This window comes from Staurois parvus, unplaced genomic scaffold (assembly GCF_062004578.1).
Source record: "Staurois parvus isolate SC_StPar_1 unplaced genomic scaffold, SC_StPar_1.0 ptg000874l, whole genome shotgun sequence".
Classification (NCBI taxonomy): domain Eukaryota; kingdom Metazoa; phylum Chordata; class Amphibia; order Anura; family Ranidae; genus Staurois; species Staurois parvus.
Window position 1 is genome coordinate 772262 of NW_028318670.1, and position 18013 is coordinate 790274.

Below are 18013 nucleotides of genomic sequence, written 5' to 3' on the forward strand. Positions count from 1 at the left end.
ATATAAGGGAGTTTACATGATACTCACAAGGGCAAAGGAAAGAGTAGATGGCACTGTGACCCCGTAATGGGAGGGGGATGGAGAGGAAGGTCCAGGGAAGGGAAGTCAGGCAAATGTATACGCCCACAATCTCAATATTCCACAAAGAGGTATAAAAGGGAGGGAAGGATCACCCAGCAACCCTCCATCAAAGCAATCCAATCAGAATGCAGAAAAAGATGGGCATGGGTTGTCTATACATGGATTGTCCATACATGGGTCATCTATACATGGGTCGTCTATATATGGATTGTCCATACATGGGTCGTCTATACATGGGTTGTCTATACATGGGTCGTCTATACATGGGTTGTCCATACATGGGTCGTCTATACATGGGTTGTCCATACATGGGTCGTCTATACATGGATTGTCCATACATGGGTCATCTATACATGGATTGTCCATACATGGGTCGTCTATACATGGGTTATCTATACATGGGTTGTCTATAAATGGATTGTCCATACATCGGTCATCTATACATGGATTGTTCATACATGGGTCGTCTATACATGGGTCGCCTATACATGGATTGTCCATCCATGGGTCGTCTATACATGGGTCGTCCATACATGGGTCGTCTATACATGGGTCGTCTACACATGGGTCGTCTACACATGGGTTGTCCATCCATGGGATACACAGCCCCACAGCTGTCGTCCTCCAGGTATGGGCTCTATGGTGGTATTGGCTCATATAGAGCCAGAAAGAAGAATGCCCATAGTGTAGTATTTCTCAGCCATAAATGTTTAATATAGGTAATGTGAAACAATAGAAACAGTAGAAGAACTGTCACTGACCATGTACAGCAAAAAAAGATGGCCGCCGGACCTCCTCGTGGTCTCGGCGGCGTTACGTCACCGCGTATGGCTCCTCCTTTACACGTTTTGTGCATGTATTCATGAGGGGTATGCACAATACCCCTCATGAATACGTGCACAAAACGCATAGAGGAGGAGCCATACGCGGTGACATCACGCCGCCGCTGAGACCACGAGGAGGTCCGGCGGCCATCTTTTTTGCTGTACATGGTCAGTGACAGTTCTTATACTGTTTCTATTGTTTCACATTACCTATATTAAACATTTATGGCTGAGAAATACTACACTATGGGCATTCTTCTTTCTGGCTCTATATGAGCCAATACCACCATAGAGCCCATACCTGGAGGACAACAGCTGTGGGGCAGAGTACCAGGGAGGAAGGAGATCTCTTGGACCTGACCAAGCTGACTACCTTTTAAGGGGGACCTCCGGTCTTATTTCATATACCATGCGCATTATGATCTGTCATCTGGTGAGTGTGCATTTTTAACATCCCTTTGACACATCACCTGTATGATCATCTGGGAACGCACGGATTACCCACAAGAGACTGTTTTTGATCACATCAGTCACTAATATCTATTTTGAACTTTTATTTGCCCTCTACTTAGGGGAGCTTTGTGATATATTTATCATCTTGTTATGTCACATGCACGGTCCCTTAATAGATGTGTGTATTGCATCTTGTCACTTTAATCAGCTATCATATGCTTATGTATACATTCATTTAGCGCTGCACCTTTGTGTTGATTTTCAGTATATCTGAGGTGTATATCAGGGGGTGCTTCTTCTTCACACGAGAGCTGGGATGTCCACCAACATTCATCTACAAGACATTTCCTGCACTCAAGGCACTAATACACCTCCAGGGTTGTGTGGGACCTCTGATGTCCAGGACTTCAGTGAGGAAGATTTCCCTCAGTCAGACCAGGAAAGTTCGTTCTCCTCCGTGTCCAATCGCAGATGACTGTAAGCAGAAGACTTCTGGGGGTTACACTTCCGCCAATCAGAACAGGAAAGCGGATCTCCCTCCGTGTGCCATCTCAGATGTGTGTTAAGATCGGACTTAGTTTGAAAAGATTTATCGCATTTAGGACAGGAATACGGCTTCTTCCCCGTGTGCAATCTCTGATGTTTGTAAAGATGGGGCTTCTTTGAAAAACATTTCCCGCACTCAGAACAGGAATACGGCTTTTCTTCTGTGTGTAATCTCTGATGTTTGTAAACACTGAATTTCTCTGAAAAACATTTCCCGCACTCAGAACAGAAATACGGCTTCTCCCCCGTGTGCACTCTCTTATGTCTGTTAAGACTGGACATATCGGAAAAACATTTCCCGCACTCAGGGCAGGAATACGGCTTCTGCCCCTTGTGCAATCTCTGATGTGTAACAAGTTGTGATTTTAGTAAAAAATATTTCCCACACTCAGCACAGGGATACGGCTTCTCTCCCGTGTGAGATCTCTGATGTATGGAAAGATTGGACTTCTGTGAGAAACATTTCCCGCACTCAGGACAGGAATACAACTGCTCCCCCGTGTGCAGTCTCCGGTGTGTGTTAAGATTGGACTTAAATGAAAAACATTTCCCGCACTCAGGACAGGAATACGGCTTCTCCCCTGTATGAGATCTTTTATGCTCATTAAGTTGATTTTCAAAATAGAAACACTTCCCACACTCTGGACAGAAATACAGCTTCTCTCCCTTGTGCAATTTCTGATGTTTGTAAAGACTGGACTTCACTGAAAAACATTTCCCGCACTCAGAACATGAATATGGCTTCTCTCCCGTGTGCATTCTCTTATGTCTGTAAAGACTGGACATAGCTGTAAAACATTTCCCGCACTCAGAACAGGAATATGGCTTCTTTCCTGTGTGCATTCCCTTATGTCTGTTAAGACTGGACTTATCTGAAAAACATTTCCCGCACTCAGGGCAGGAATATGGCTTCTATCCTGTGTGCATTCTCTTATGTCTGTTAAGACTGGACTTCTCTGAAAAACATTTCCCGCACTCAGGGCAGGAATGTGGCTTCTTCCCCGTGTGAGATCTCTTATGAAGATCGAAAATGGATTTAAAACGGAAACATTTCTCGCACACAGGACAGGAGAAGCTCTTCCCTATTGGAAGGCCAGCCCGGTCCCGCACAGTCTGAGGTTCCTCGGGATACGAGGAATCCGATGGTCCATCTACACTGGGTGGTGCCGGATGGACATTGGAGGGAGCCGGGTTTTCTCCTGGACTATACTGTGTGATGTCCTCATCTTCTACTTTCCAGTCTGGAGACAAAGTGAGACAATCCTCAGAGGTTTTCCTCATCTCCCGGCCATGGACTAAAAAACAAAGAGGATTACTAGACAGGAGCCGATTGGTTCCCCCAAACCAGGACTCCGCCCACATCAGGCAGCTTGGTCTCTGAGGAGCTTCCAATTCCACCCTCAAGGGAACAAGGCAATGGGTCAGTGACCAATCAGTGAGCAGTATGGGTGGAGGAATGGATTTAGTGTTCATGACCCACCTGTGCTGATCTCTGTAGGAGTGTCCTCCTCTATAAATGTCCCCGTTATTCCATCCTCCTCCATAGACTGCTGATCATCCCTCACATACGCCTCTTCTTCTTCTGATTTCACCTCAAATTCTATATCGATTGGATCTCCACTTTACATCAAGAGAAGGAGAGAAAATATCATCTGTAGGATAGAAGATTTATTATTGTGACATCACATAGAAAATCCGCACATCGTCTCCATGAGTCCATGTTCTAGACTCTCCGTCCCACCAACCTTGTAATAGTGAGGGATGGTGTGACCTTCCTGTGTGGAATCCTGGGAATACAGAGGATGGGGACATCTCTCTGCTGGGTTCCTGTAGCTGGATGACTCCACCATGGTGTCCTGGTACAGTTCATTGCGTCCTTCTGGAATCTCTGACTCCTCCATCACATCATGCTCCTCTTTTAGCTCTTCTTTAATATTGACCTTTGTGGAATCCCGGGAATACAGAGGACGGGGACATCTCTCTGGTGGGTTCCCATGACCGGATCCACCCACCTGATGATGGTGAGGGATGGTGTGACCTTCTTGTGTGGAGTCCGGGGAATACAGAGGATGGGGACATCTCTCTGGTGGGTTCCCATGACTGGATCCATCTACCTGATGATGGTGAGGGATGGTGTGACCTTCCTGTGTGGAATCCCAGAAATACAGAGGATGGGGACATCTCTCTGGTGGGTTCCCATGACTGGGTCCATCTGTAGGAAACACACACACTGACTGAATCCATTGTTTCTATGTGTTTATCAGATGATGGGGGATCTAGGTGGATCCTCCGTACTGCTCTCTCCTTTCCAATAAAGTCTCCTCTTACCCGATGATGTGAGGGGCGGCTGATTGTCTATCATGACGTCCTTGTAGAGGTCCTTGTGTCCTTCTAAATACTCCCTCTCCTCCATGGAGAAATAGACAGTGACACCTTATAGGAAGAGAACAGACATTACTATGAAGGAAGAGGATGGGCGTGACGGTGGAGGAAGAGGACGGGCGTGACGGTGGAGGAAGAGGACGGGCGTGACGGCGGGGGTTACTGGGTGTAAATATAAAATCAGATCTTATTACCTCCTCTGCTACCACGTCCAATGTCTCCTCTACTTCCTCCGGACTCACCTCTCGCCCAGAACTTCCTATTTATATCTGACATCACTTCCTGTCTGTCCCTGACATCACTTCCTGTCTTCCATAGGGACTTCCTGTCTGGGTAGAAGTGAGATCCCCATCTTGTGGAGTTCAGAGGAACTGCAGTCCCGAGAACCATCTGGTAGTGTGACCCCGGCCTTGTGCTGGGTGTGTATGGACTGTATGTCCTCATAGAGGTGTCACCTCCACTCCCACCAAGGGGGACAGAAATAGATGACTGCCTAGTCCAGCCTTTCTCAGCCAGAGGTCCTCCAAAGGGTTTTAGGTGTTCCTCCAAAGGGTTCTAGAGGTTCCTCCAGCAATGAACAATTTCTGTCTCTCAGTAACAACTCACATCAATGATCTGTAAGGAGGGCAGTCTTCCCACTGATGACCATGTAGGAATGCCCTTCCCCCACTGACCACTGATATAAGGGGGTCCTTCTCCCATCAGTCACCAATGTAAGGGACCACTACAGTGACCACGGATATAAGGGGGTCCTTCTCCCATCGGTCACCAATGTAGGGACCACTACACTGACCACTGATATAAGGAGGTCCTTCTCCCATTGGGACCATTACACTGGCCACCAGGAATGGGCCCCAACTTGTGTCTGATCTGGCTGAACTAAATAGGCAATCATCTGAGTTGAACCTCGTACTATCACTGCTAATTACTATCCCCCCCCCATCTCCTCTTGGACATGCAGACTACATATTTAGATTTAGGGTCTCCCGGATTTCCTGGGGGGGCCTCATAAATTTTTTTTCTTGTGTGAGGATCCCCCTTATAATCCACAGTGGACTGGAAAGATCTGATACGTAATTTTGGGGTGCAAATGTTTGTTTTTTTTCCCATTTTTGCTGTAGGGGGCGCTACAGGAAAGGTCATATTTACAAAGATAAAAATTATACAAATTTGATTGCCGGGAAATGACATTTATTTGCACACAAACTCCCCGCAAAATAAATAGCAGACCATGTGAGATATCTGTGGGCTTTTTTGTTTTTTTAAGAGGTTGGCAGTGAAATGTCATTTTTCAGCAACTTTCAACACTTTTTTCCTTTGGAAATGTCACCCCTCCCCCCCTCTCCATGTTTTCTTTTACACCCCTTTGCCTATTAGCCCAGAAAAATAAGCATTTTTAATTTGACGGACTCAATTCAATGGAGTTCGGGTTTGGCAATCTGAAGTTCTTAACAGCATCATGGGCCCCTGGGGCAAAGTCATGCACTGGGGCCCCTACCAACCTGGTCCAATTGACACACCTCCTCTTAAGAACTAATGTATAAATCGTTGGAAGAAATATATTTCTGGGAACTTTCAATAAAATCAATTTTAAACAATAAGAAAACATAAATCAAGGACTAATCAACACAAAGGGTGCAGTAGAGGGGGAGTCAGGAGGGCACAGTACAGGTTCTGGGAGGTTGCCCGGGCCGTTCCAAGACAGCTTATTATAAAGCGTGACTGTCCCGGATTTGCCCAGGCCTTTCCGAGATGGCTTATTATAAAGCGCGACTGTCCCGGCAAATGCGGGACAGTTGGCAAGATGCAAGATTAGATGCACGCGGGGCCCCTGGGTAGTGCCCATGTTGAGGTTCCTTGAAGTATGCTGGACCCTGCTCAAACCAAACCCTGGGCAGGTCAGCTCATCCCTTTTGGAGAATCAGTGGCCACAGGCATCCTCGGAGCTAGTAACCCATCCCCACCCGTCCCATGCAGCCGGTCATTCCGGGCCCACAGCTGAATGTAAACAAAGAGACGTGAAGCCAATCTTTTCAGGAGTGACCCAATCCTCACAGACGGCACAGTCTATCTGTTCATGAACAGGGAATGTTTGGTAAGGCTTTGCCGATCTCTTGGTGCCCAAAGGGTGACGGTGAAATGGAGGAGAGCCAAGTGGAATAATGCTGAGGATTTTGGGGACAGAGGCGATGAACTTTTCAGTGTTAGCAAGCATGTTGTGTGAAGCTCCTTCTTCATCATAATGACAATGTGGAGGAGAGAAATCCTCCACACCTTCCTCCAGTATGGCCTCCTATCCTCTAGGACCGGCATATCGGGATCTGACTCCAGTTGGGAACCTGGAGTGGGGGAAGATGCGGGGCATTCTAGAGCTCTGGATAAAGATGGATGTATTAAGGCTGTAATCTGTCCAAGGAACGGTGATAGAAAATTCTGCTTTGGTCAGGTAGGCCACATGTTGGGTGCCTGACATAGAGCTAGAGCTCTGGAAAAAGATAGCTGTATTAAGGTTGTAATCTGTCCAAGGAACGATGATAGAAAATTCTGCTTTGGTCAGGTAGGCGACATGGTGGGTGCCCGAGATAGAGCTAGAACTGGATATGGACATTGATGGTAAAACCGGGTCCTGCTCCTGGACACATTGTCACTCTGCACTGAGTGTAGAGCGGACCTTCTCAGGATGTTCTCCTGTGATTTAGAATTGGTTCCCTTGTACTTGGTCTCCACCAAAGCTACAAGTGAGGGTATTCCCCTGTGGGGTATTCATAGGATGAGGGAGATACGGAAAGTGTGTCTTGAAGGAGTGTGCAGTAACCCCAGTGTAGACCATCCCGCAATAAGTCCTTGTGGAATGGCAGCAACTTATAAGGGCTTTAGGTGGAAGTGGCCTTAAAGGGTGACAGGAACAGTAGCCTTAAAGGAACGGTGACAGAAAATTCTGCCTTGGTCAGGTAGGCCACATTGGGTGCCCGAGATAGAGCTAGAACCAGATACAGTGGAAAAATGGAGTCCTGCTCCAGTACAAGGAACACATTGTCACTCTGGGGCTGAGTGTAGAGTGGACCTTCCCAAGATGTTCTCCTGTGATTTAGAATTGGTTCCCTTGTACCTGGTCTCCACCAAAGCTACAAATGAGGGGTATTTCCCTGTGGGGTCCACCAAAGCTACAAGTGAGGGTATTCCCCTGTGGGGTCCACCAAAGCTACAAGCAGGGTATTCCCCTGTGGGGGACTCATAGGATGTGGGAGACAGGGAAAGTGTGTCTGGAAGGAGTGTGCGGTAACCCAGGTGTAGACTGTCCCGCAATAAGTCCTTGTGGAACGGCAACAACTTATAAGGGCTCTAGGTGGAAGTGGCCTTAAAGGGTGTGACCAGTGGTGTCATAAATGTGCATTTTAAAACATGTTAGAGGGCTAGAAGGAATCACTCTCCATGGTCACACTCTACACATTAGAGCTCCCCCTAGCTGCATCCAGGTAATAACATTGCTGGGAGGTCTACTCATAGAGCTGCTCCATACTTCCCACCATGAACTGCTTCCCGCCTGGCCAATAGCAAAATGATGGCCGGGCAGGAGCTCTCCCATTCTGGTTGGACGTCCTCCACAGAAAGTACCTTGTAGGCACCCCACGGGCCGCACGGCAGAAGACATTTCCTGCACTTAAGGCACTAATGCACCTCCAGGGTTGTGTGGGACCCCGATGTACAGGAAGACAGGACTTCAGTGAGGAACATTTCCCTCACTCAGGACAGGAATGTGGCTTCTCCCCGTGTTAGATCTCTGATGTCCGGAAAGTTGGGACTTCAGTGAAAAACATTTTGCGCATTCAGGACAGCAATACGGCTTCTCCCCCCTGTGTGATCTCTGATGTATGTAAAGACTGGTTGTCACGGATCCCCCACACGCCACACCCACAGCTACTAGCTAACCAAGGCGCGCACGTGTGGCCATGACAGGGAGGTATGAGGGAATAAAGGGGACTTACACTTTGAATATATAAAACCGTATATAAGATCAGCTGTGATGTACTTTCACAGCCCGCACTACCTTTGGCCACCACCAGATGGAGACTCCACTCCAATCCAGCTGGTCAACCACACACTGGCAGATACAAATCTTACATACAATCTGATGCACTGATTAGAGTTGAAGACCAGCTTAGTAATTACACCCTTCTAGGGTCCCTCCAGCTACCTACAGCTTGAACCCCAGTGTTAATCACCCTTCCACTGTCAACACACCCCCCACACCAGACACACCACAAAAGGTATGCAAAAAAGAGGGGTTGTAAAAATGAATTCACAGAAAAGTGGTTACATCATGGACAGAATGCGATACTCAGAATAATTCCCCAAAAATATGCTTTATTACACAATAGTTATAGACAATAGGGTAAATACCCTGGTTCACCATCACCTCAGTATGAGATAATACACAAGGACCTAAAATCACATAAAAACAACATCAAGACCAGTCTTAATATAAATGTGCTGCAAAGGCAATGACAGAAACCTGTCTAGCGCATTTGCAGCACCAACACATTGGTTACACCACCAGCAGGGGGTGTGTCAAAAATTGTACCATCAGGTATGTACTGTACAGCGCTATGCAATATTGGCTGATAACAGGCACCATATATTAATAAAATTACCCATAACCCTATCAAGGCAATATGGGTGAAAAATTGTAAATATAAAGGGAGGGTATGGATGCTCCTATAATAACAGGATGATAGAATAATAGCAATGCAGCCCCTATGTAAGGCACGAGTGAATGGTGAACATGTACAGATTCACAATGGACATGCCCATATGTAAAAATGCAGAATTATTCATGAAAGAATCACTGTTGGTATCCTTAGTGAGGTAAAGATGATAAAGTATGAAGCTTGCCGAGTCCTCTGTCTCTTGTAATATATAATTGGTGCCTTGCACCTAGATTGTGAATCATATTGTCCCCATCCTGCAATAAATTGATGACAAATGGACAGTCAATCAATATATTTCTGCTGATGTATGTGTACAGTGGCAAAAAACGCCTTTTCATTTAGCTGTATGACAGTTCACTCACCACCTGAGCCATAGGTGATACTTTCTGGAAGTTTCCTCCGTCTAGATTACCAGGTATAATCCCGGGAGCAGCCGCTAACATCGAGCCTATGACTGGCGGGCTCCGTTCTCCCCTTGGTGCTGGTGCAGCCTTGCACAGCTCGCAGCACACAAATATGGCCGCTTCCCTGGTGGTCAGCGTGTAGGGCGCCAATGCGCATTACTGGAAGTGACGTATCTGACGTATGACGTCAACGCGTTTCGCCGATGGGCATATCTCACTCGGCTTCGTCAGGACCAATGAGACATCTGCCTTTCAGCTTCCTATTTATGCTGGGCTCAATGCCGCCCATATATGCAAATCGGTTGCTGGCAATCATTCTCAATGGGGAAAAAGAGCTAATTACTTAGCAAAACAGCTGGTCATATAACACAATTAAAAGAGTGGACACCTGGGCACACCAAGAGGGAGGAAAAATTTCCTACTTTCTTATGTCATTAAGAGGGATCAAATGTTTGCCACCAAACCTCCCACAAGGTGGCGCTACCAATTTATAATTCTACACACTTGACTATTTTTCTAAAAATACTTGGAGATCACATTCAATATTTAACCCTTTTGGGAATAGAGTATCAAGTTTATAAATCCAATATTTCTCACGTTTTAATAGTTCTTTATCAAAATCACCTCTCCTGAGGGAAATTTAGTGCATAAATACCTTTCACTTTAGTACCCTCTAATTTGCCTCCATGGCATTTAGCATAATGCTGAGCTAAACTGCTTTCGGGGTCATTGGACCTAATATCTCTAAAGTGTTCACCTATTCGTATCTTAAGCTGCCTTTTAGTTTTACCAATATACATTTTTTTTACATGGGCAAGTCAACATATAAAGTACTCTGGCTGTGGAACAATTTATAAGACTTTGAATTTTAAAGTGCGCTCTATTATTGGAATCGGAGAAAAAATCTGTATGATCCACAAATTGACAAATTTGACATTTTCCACACCTATACATCCCTTTTGTACGTGACTTCAGCCATGTTAGTTGTTTTAATGGCTGATAGTCAGAGTGAATAAGAAGATCACCGAAATTTGGTGCTCTTCTTGCTACCATTTGAGGACGTTCACCTACAATTTTACCAAGATTAGGGCACTGAGTAAGGATCTTCCAATGTTTTTCTAATATTTGTTTAACATCCCCCCATTGTGCTCCAAACTGGGTTATCATCCTAACTGGTTGTCTAACTTGTTTCTCCTTCTGTTCCTTTTTCGGGGACAACAACGTCTTACAGTCAGTTTGATATGCCCGTTTTCTAGCTTTTCTAATCTGAGAGTGAAAATATCCCGTTCCCTAAACCTTTTATAGAGGTCCTGTGCCTCTATCCTAAAGTCATTAAATTTGAACAGTTTCTGCGGCACCTCAGAAACTGTCCAACTGGAATTCCATTGATCAATGAACGTGGATGATAACTCCTGGCCTCTAGTAAGGTTTTAGCTGCAGTTGGTTTTCTGAACGTTTTGGTGAGGAACCTGTCACCTTCAAGTCTAAGTTCAAGGTCAAGGAAAGAAATACGCCTTTCATAAAAGACATACGTAAATATAATATTGAAGGAGTTTTGATTTAACTCCTCCAGAAAAAGTTTTAATTCCTCCAATGATCCCCTCCACACAAGGAAAACCTCGTCAATGTATCTCAACCAAATCTGAGCATGTGCAAGAAACCTTGGTGATCTATAGACAACCTGCTCCTCCCAGAAACCCAAATGCAGACAGGCATAGGCCAGGGCCCATGGTGCCCCACACTCGTGCCTCTAATCTGTTGGTAAAAAGTATTATTAAATTGAAAAAAATTGTGTTGCAAACCAAATTCCAGTAGCTCACTTATAAACTCATTTTGTCCCCCCATATTGGGATATGATTTATTGAGGAAAAATGAAGCCGATCTTAGTCCACATTCGTGTGGAATAGATGTATATAATGACTCGACATCTATTCCAACCAAAATGGAATTCTCATCTATCTTCAGATTTTCTATTTTAGCTAATACATCTTTAGTATCTCTAACATAGGAAGAAAGGTTAGGAACCATATCCTTGAGAAACAGGTCGACATATTTTCCCGTTTTCTCAAGGGGGCCCTGTATAGCAGAGACAATGGGCATTCCTGGGGGATTTATCAAATCCTTATGTATTTTAGAAATAATATAGAAGGTAGGGTAGTTGAACTCTTCTATCCTCAGATATTCAAACTCCTTTTTAGTGAGAAGGCCAGCCTCTTTGCCCAGCATTAAAATAGAATTTAGCTTTTTAACCACAATAGGAAAAGGGTTAGCAGTTAATTTACGGAATGTATATGAGTCACCTAGTAGGCGCTTCACCTCTTTTACATAATTCTGTTCATTTAAAATAACACCACAAAAGGTAGCCTGCCACCACCCAACAGTTTATCCACAGAACACACACAGATCTCTGTCTGGCCGATTTGTTACCTTTTACAATCTGCCCACACACAGTGCAAATGCATACAGATTGGCAATGAGCTTGACCGAGTGTTTAAAGGCACTAAAATACAATCCAATCTAATCTCTCCAATCTAATCTCTCCAAAGATATGAGCACGTGCTTAAATACACAGAAGTCACTAATTAATGTTAAGATTTAATTTCCCGAAAGTGGACGGGGCATAAAATATGTACAAAATATAAAAAGTTACAGAAATACAAAAAATACAAGAAGACACACAAATGACTATTCACTATACAATAAAAGGGAATAAAAGACAGAAATAAAACTTTACCAGCATTTACCCTGCGACTGGAGCAAGTCAGAGAATCAGCAATCTATTGGTCGATCGAACCAGCTCCGTACGAATAGCAAATGTCCCAACGCCCCGGGTATATGGGGATATGGACATAGGCAGGACATTAGTCCTTGGCCAATTGACCATGGGGGGGGGGGGTGTTCCTGTACCTGCCCCCAGGATGTTTTGGGTGTTGACCTGCCCAAGTTCAATCGGACTAAGACCGGCTTGAAATACCAAGTCGGGGATTGGATTTCCGACACCAGCACATCGGCCCGATCACGACAGTACCAAACACCATTCGACTGTTGCCATCCAGCGCCACCTAACCATTCCCTGCACTTTCCTGGCCTTCTACCTAAGCCACAAATATGATTTTTAGTGCAGATGTAGCGCACAGAATGCCCTACAAGAAGGGAGTATGTTCATCTCTCTGCAACTAATATTTTAGCTCTTATGAGAGATTAAACATACCCCTTTTGATGGATGGATGAAGCCGGAATGTCTGGGGGCCACTTCCTTTAAACTGGTTTCACCAGAAGGTGACAACCTTATTAACTCAAAAGTGTCACATCTCAGAAGCCAGGCTTTTCAGCCTAATTGATGCTAATTGTATCTCATTTCCCCAATGACAAGGACTGAATACTTATCCTTAATGACAATGGAATGTCCCTACAGAATATACATCCTTAATGACAATGGAATGTCCCTACAGAATATACATCCTTAATGACAATGGAATGTCCCTACAGAATATACATCCTTAATGACAATGGAATGTCCCTACAGAATATACATCCTTAATGACAATGGAATGTCCCTACAGTATATACATCCTTGATGACAATGGAATGTCCCTACAGAATATACATCCTTGATGACAATGGAATGTCCCTACAGAATATACATCCTTAATGACAATGGAATGTCCCTACAGAATATACATCCTTAATGTCAATGGAATGTCCCTACAGAATATACATCCTTAATGACAATGGAATGTCCCTACAGAATATACATCCTTAATGACAATGGAATGTCCCTCCAGTTACGATTACATATTGCTACTGATCACATCTTACCTACTCAAATCTGTACATTTATGTCACATGCACGTTACATCATTCACATGTACGTTACACTGGACTTCTGTGTAAAACATTTCCCACACTCAGGACAGGAATACGGCTGCTCCCCCATGTGAGATCTCTGATGTCTGGAAAGATGTGACTTCTGTGCAAAACATTTCCCGCACTCAGGACAGGAATATGGCTTCTCTCCCGTGTGAGATCTCTGATGTTTGTAAAGGTTGGACTTCTGTGAAAAACATTTCCCGCACTCCGGACAGGAATGAGGCTTCTCTCCTGTGTGAGATCTCTTGTGTCTCTAAAAAGCAGATGTCAATGAAAAACATTTCCCGCACTCAGAACAGGAATATGGCTCATCACCTGTGTGCAATCTCTGATGTTTGGAAAGACTGTACTTACCTGAAAAAAATTTCCCGAACTCAGGACAACCATATGGGCTTTCCCCCCGTGTGAGACCTATGATGTATGACAAGTTCTGACTTTGATACAAAACATTTCCCGCAATCAGAACAGGAATACGGCTTCTCTCCTGTGTGTAATCTCTGGTGTGTATAAAGATTGGACTTCCCGGAAAAACATTTTCCGCACTCAGGACAGGAAAAAGGCTTCTCCCCCGTGTGAGACCTCTGATGTGCAACAAGTTCTGATTTTTGCACAAAACATTTCCCGCACTCAGAACAGGAATATGGCTTTTCACCTGTGTGTGATCTCTGATGTCTGTAAAGAATAAACTTTCGCGAAAAACATTTTCCACACTCAAGGCAGGAATATGGCTTCTCCCCCGTGTGTGATCTCTGATGTCTGTAAAGATGGGACTTCTGTGAAAAACATTTCCCGCACTCAGGACAGGAGTGTGGCTTCTCACCTGTGTGAGATCTATTATGCATAGCTAGTTTGTATTTAAAACGGAAACATTTCCCGCACTCAGGGCAGGAATACGGCTTCTCCCCTGTGTGAGATCTTTTATGGTCATTAAGACCAGATTTATAACGGAAACCTTTTCCGCACTCAGTACAGGAGAAGCTCTTCCCTGTGTGAAGGCCGGCCCGGTCCTGCACAGTCTGTGAATCCGATGGTCCATCTACACTGGGTGGTGCCGGATGGACATTGGAGGGAGCCGGGCTTTCTCCTGGACTATACTGTGTGATGTTCTCATCTTCTACTTTCCAGTCTGGAGACAAAGTGAGACAATCCTCTGAGGTTTTCCTCATCTCCCGGCCATGGACTAAAATACAAAGACAAAAAGAGGATTACTAGACAGGAGCCCCACCAGAGGTCATAGAGTGAGGATGGGGGGAGGACAACCAAGAGGAAGACTGGAGTGATCCTGAAGACCACCATCATTGGGGTATTGGCATCTCCCCCATCCTGAAGACCACCCTCATTGGGGTATTGGCTCCTCCCCCATCCTGAAGATCACCATCATTGGGGTATTGGCTCCTCCCCCCCATCCCGACCCTGAAGATCACCATCATTGGGGTATTGGCTCCTCCCCCATCCTGAACACCACCATCATTGGGTTATTGGCTCCTCCCCCATCCTGAAGACCACCCTCATTGGGGTATTGGCTCCTCTCCCATCCTGAAGACCACCATCATTAGGGTATTGGCTCCTCCCCCATTATCACTTTCTGTTTGGAGGATGTGATCACATTATTATCACCATGTAACAGTCTGAGCTCCAACCACGTCATCCAATATAAAATGTCCAGCTGGTAGGAAATGGGGGGAACAGAGGAGAAGACATATAATGTGTATATATAGCAGTGGGGGTCAGGAGTATGTAATGTACAACATGGAGTATATAGTGCAGGGGTCAGGAGTATGTAATGTACAACATAGAGTATATAGTGTGGGGGTCAGGAGTATGTAAGGTACAACATAGAGTATATAATGCAGGGGTCAAGATTATGTAATGTACTACACAGTACATAGTGCAGGGGTCAGGAGTATGGAATGTACATACTGCAGTATATAGTGCAGGGGTCAGGAGTATGGAATGTGCAACATGGAGTATATAGTGCAGGGGTCAGGAGTATGGAATGTACAACATGGAGTATATAGTGCAGGGGTCAGGAGTATGGAATGTACAACATGGAGTATATAGTGCAGGGGTCAGGAGTATGTAATGTACAACATGGAGTATATAATGCAGGGGTCAGGAGTATGTAATGTACAACATAGAGTATATAGTGCGGGGGTCAGGAGTATGTAAGGTGCAACATAGAGTATATAATGCAGGGGTCAAGAGTATGTAATGTACAACACAGTACATAGTGCAGGGGTCAGGAGTATGGAATGTACATACTGCAGTATATAGTGCAGGGGTCAGGAGTATGGAATGTGCAACATGGAGTATATAGTGCAGGGGTCAGGAGTATGGAATGTACAACATGGAGTATATAGTGCAGGGGTCAGGAGTATGGAATGTACAACATGGAGTATATAGTGCAGGGGTCAGGAGTATGTAATGTACAACATGGAGTATATAGTGCAGGGGTCAGGAGTATGTAATGTACAGCTCAGGAAAGTGACCAAGGTATTACAGGCTGATATCACCCCGCCCCCGCCCTACTCTGGACCAATCAGTGAGCAGTATGGGTGGAGGAATGGATTTAGTGTTCATGACCCATCATCCTTGGGGATTTCAACATCCCAGTCAACCTCGACAACCCAGACACATCCCATCTCCTCCACTTAACCTCCTCCTTTGCACTTGCACAGTGCATACAATCCACCACCCACTCCAACGGTAATATCCTTGATCTCGTCTTCTCCAACCGCTGCGCTCCCCACAACCTCACTAACACCCCCTTCCCTCTCTCTGACCACAACCTGATTACCTTCTCTATCTCCTTGTCCTCCAACGCCTACCCCTCCAAATGTCACACTACTACCAGCCGTAACCTCCGCAACCTTAACCCTGCCCCCCTCCACTCTGCAGCTGATCAACTCCACGACAGCATCCTCCCCCTGTCCTGCCCCGACTTGGCTATGACTGCCTACAACAACGCGCTGTCAACAGCCCTTGACTCACTAGCGCCTTTAACCACACGCAACATCAGACCCCCCTGCTCCAGCCCTGGCAGACTGATCACACCAAAACCCTCAAATGACACAGTCGTGCCCTGGAGCGACTATGGCGTAAAAACAAATCCCAACAAGCCTTCACCCGCTACAAATCTGCCTTCCACACCTACACCTGCTCCCTCCACGCAGCCAAACATGCCTACTTCCTGACCCTCATCAAGGCCCTCTCCTCCAATCCTCGCCGACTCTTCTCCACCTTCAACTCTCAACTCTCACCACCCCCACCTCCACCCAGCACCTCACTCACTGCCCTTGAGATTGTCAATCACTTCAAAAAACAAGATTGACACAATTCGCAAGGACATCGTTGCAACTCACACGCCCTCTCAACCCGTCCCCTCTCACACAGCTACACCCTCATCCCCCCTCCCCCTCGACATAACCCGCAGGGACTTCGTCGCTGCTCAAACTTCCTCCAACCCTGTTCCCCCTCACTCAGCTACCCCCTCATCACCCCTCTCCCATGGCCCCACCACTGCTCTGACCTCCACTTCCACCCCACCCTTCATTCCTCATACTGAAGCCCCCCCACCACTTCACACCTTTGACCTTACTACCATCGAGGAAGTCTCCAAGATCCTCTCTGATGCCCGCCTCACCACCTGCCCCCTCGACCCTATCCCCTCACAACTCCTACGACCTCCCTCCCCCTCCATCCTACGCTCCATCACCCACATCTTTAATTTCTCCCTCTCCTCCGGCACTTTCCCCTCCCCTCTGAAACATGCACACATCACCCCCATACTTAAAAAGCCCTCCCTGGACCCCAATGACCCGAACAACCTCAGACCCATCTCCCTGCTCCCATTTACATCCAAACTCCTCGAGCGCCTAGTCTACACCCGCCTATGCTCTCACCTCAACAACAACAACCTCCTCGACCCCCTACAGTCCAGCTTCTGTCCCCTACACTCCACCGAAACTGCCTTACTCAAACTCTCCAACGACCTGTTAACCGCCAAAGCTAATGGCCACTATTCAGTGCTCCTACTCCTTGACCTCTCTGTGGCCTTCGACACAGTCGACCACCCCCTCCTCCTCAAAAAACTACACTCCCTCGGCCTCAGTGATTCTGCTCTCTCCTGGCTCTAATCCTTCCTGTCACAACGCTCTTTCAGCGTTACCTATAATGCTACCACCTCCCCCTCACTCCCCCTCTCTGTTGGGGTCCCTCAAGGCTCTGTCCTCGGGCCCCTTCTCTTCTCCATCTACACCTCCTCCCTTGGCCAACTCATACACTCTCACGGCTTCAACTACCACCTCTATGCTGACGACACACAAATCTATCTCTCAACCCCCCACCTCACCCCCTCGGTCTCTGCCCGAATCACACACCTACTGAGCGACATATCAGACTGGATGTCGCTCCACTTCCTTAAACTGAACCTCTCCAAAACCGAGTTTCTTGTCTTCCCCCCAGCCCGGACACCACCCCCCATTGACTTCTCCATCACATCCAACAACGCCACCATCAAACCGGCCCGCAGGCCAGAGTACTTGGTGTCATTCTGGACTCCAACCTATCCTTCCAGCCCCAAGTCCAATCTTTAACAAACTCGTGCAGACTCCACCTCCGCAACATCACCAAAATCCGCACGTTCCTAACCCCAGAAACCACTAAACAGCTCATCCACTCCCTCATCATATCACGACTAGACTACTGCAACTCCCTCCTCACTGGCCTGCCTCGCCGCTGGCTA

General features: G+C 46.2%; 2 protein-coding genes and 1 pseudogene across 3 annotated transcripts in view; all 3 read right to left on the minus strand.

The window, feature by feature from the left end:
- Positions 1-1444: 1444 nt before the first annotated feature.
- On the minus strand, positions 1445-3547 carry LOC149443137 (uncharacterized; annotated as a pseudogene). Its single transcript, XR_016306698.1, has 2 exons — positions 3385-3547; positions 1445-3199 (listed from the first exon to the last, which is right to left on the minus strand). The product of XR_016306698.1 is annotated as an uncharacterized LOC149443137 (transcript).
- A 5-nt stretch (positions 3548-3552) lies between these two features.
- LOC149443138 (uncharacterized) lies at positions 3553-4534 on the minus strand. Its single transcript, XM_089655897.1, has 3 exons — positions 4481-4534; positions 4233-4337; positions 3553-4116 (listed from the first exon to the last, which is right to left on the minus strand). The coding sequence occupies exons 2-3, from the start codon at positions 4315-4317 to the stop codon at positions 3587-3589; spliced, it is 615 nt and encodes a 204-aa protein (XP_089512023.1). The 5' UTR covers positions 4318-4337; positions 4481-4534; the 3' UTR covers positions 3553-3586.
- A 4100-nt stretch (positions 4535-8634) lies between these two features.
- Positions 8635-18013, minus strand: part of LOC149443139 (uncharacterized) — a 34945-nt gene continuing 25566 nt past the window's right edge. The window contains 2 exon segments of the mRNA XM_089655801.1: positions 8635-13669; positions 13671-14449. Of these exon segments, the coding sequence (XP_089511927.1) occupies positions 13262-13669; positions 13671-14449 (1187 nt within the window). The 3' untranslated portion in view covers positions 8635-13261.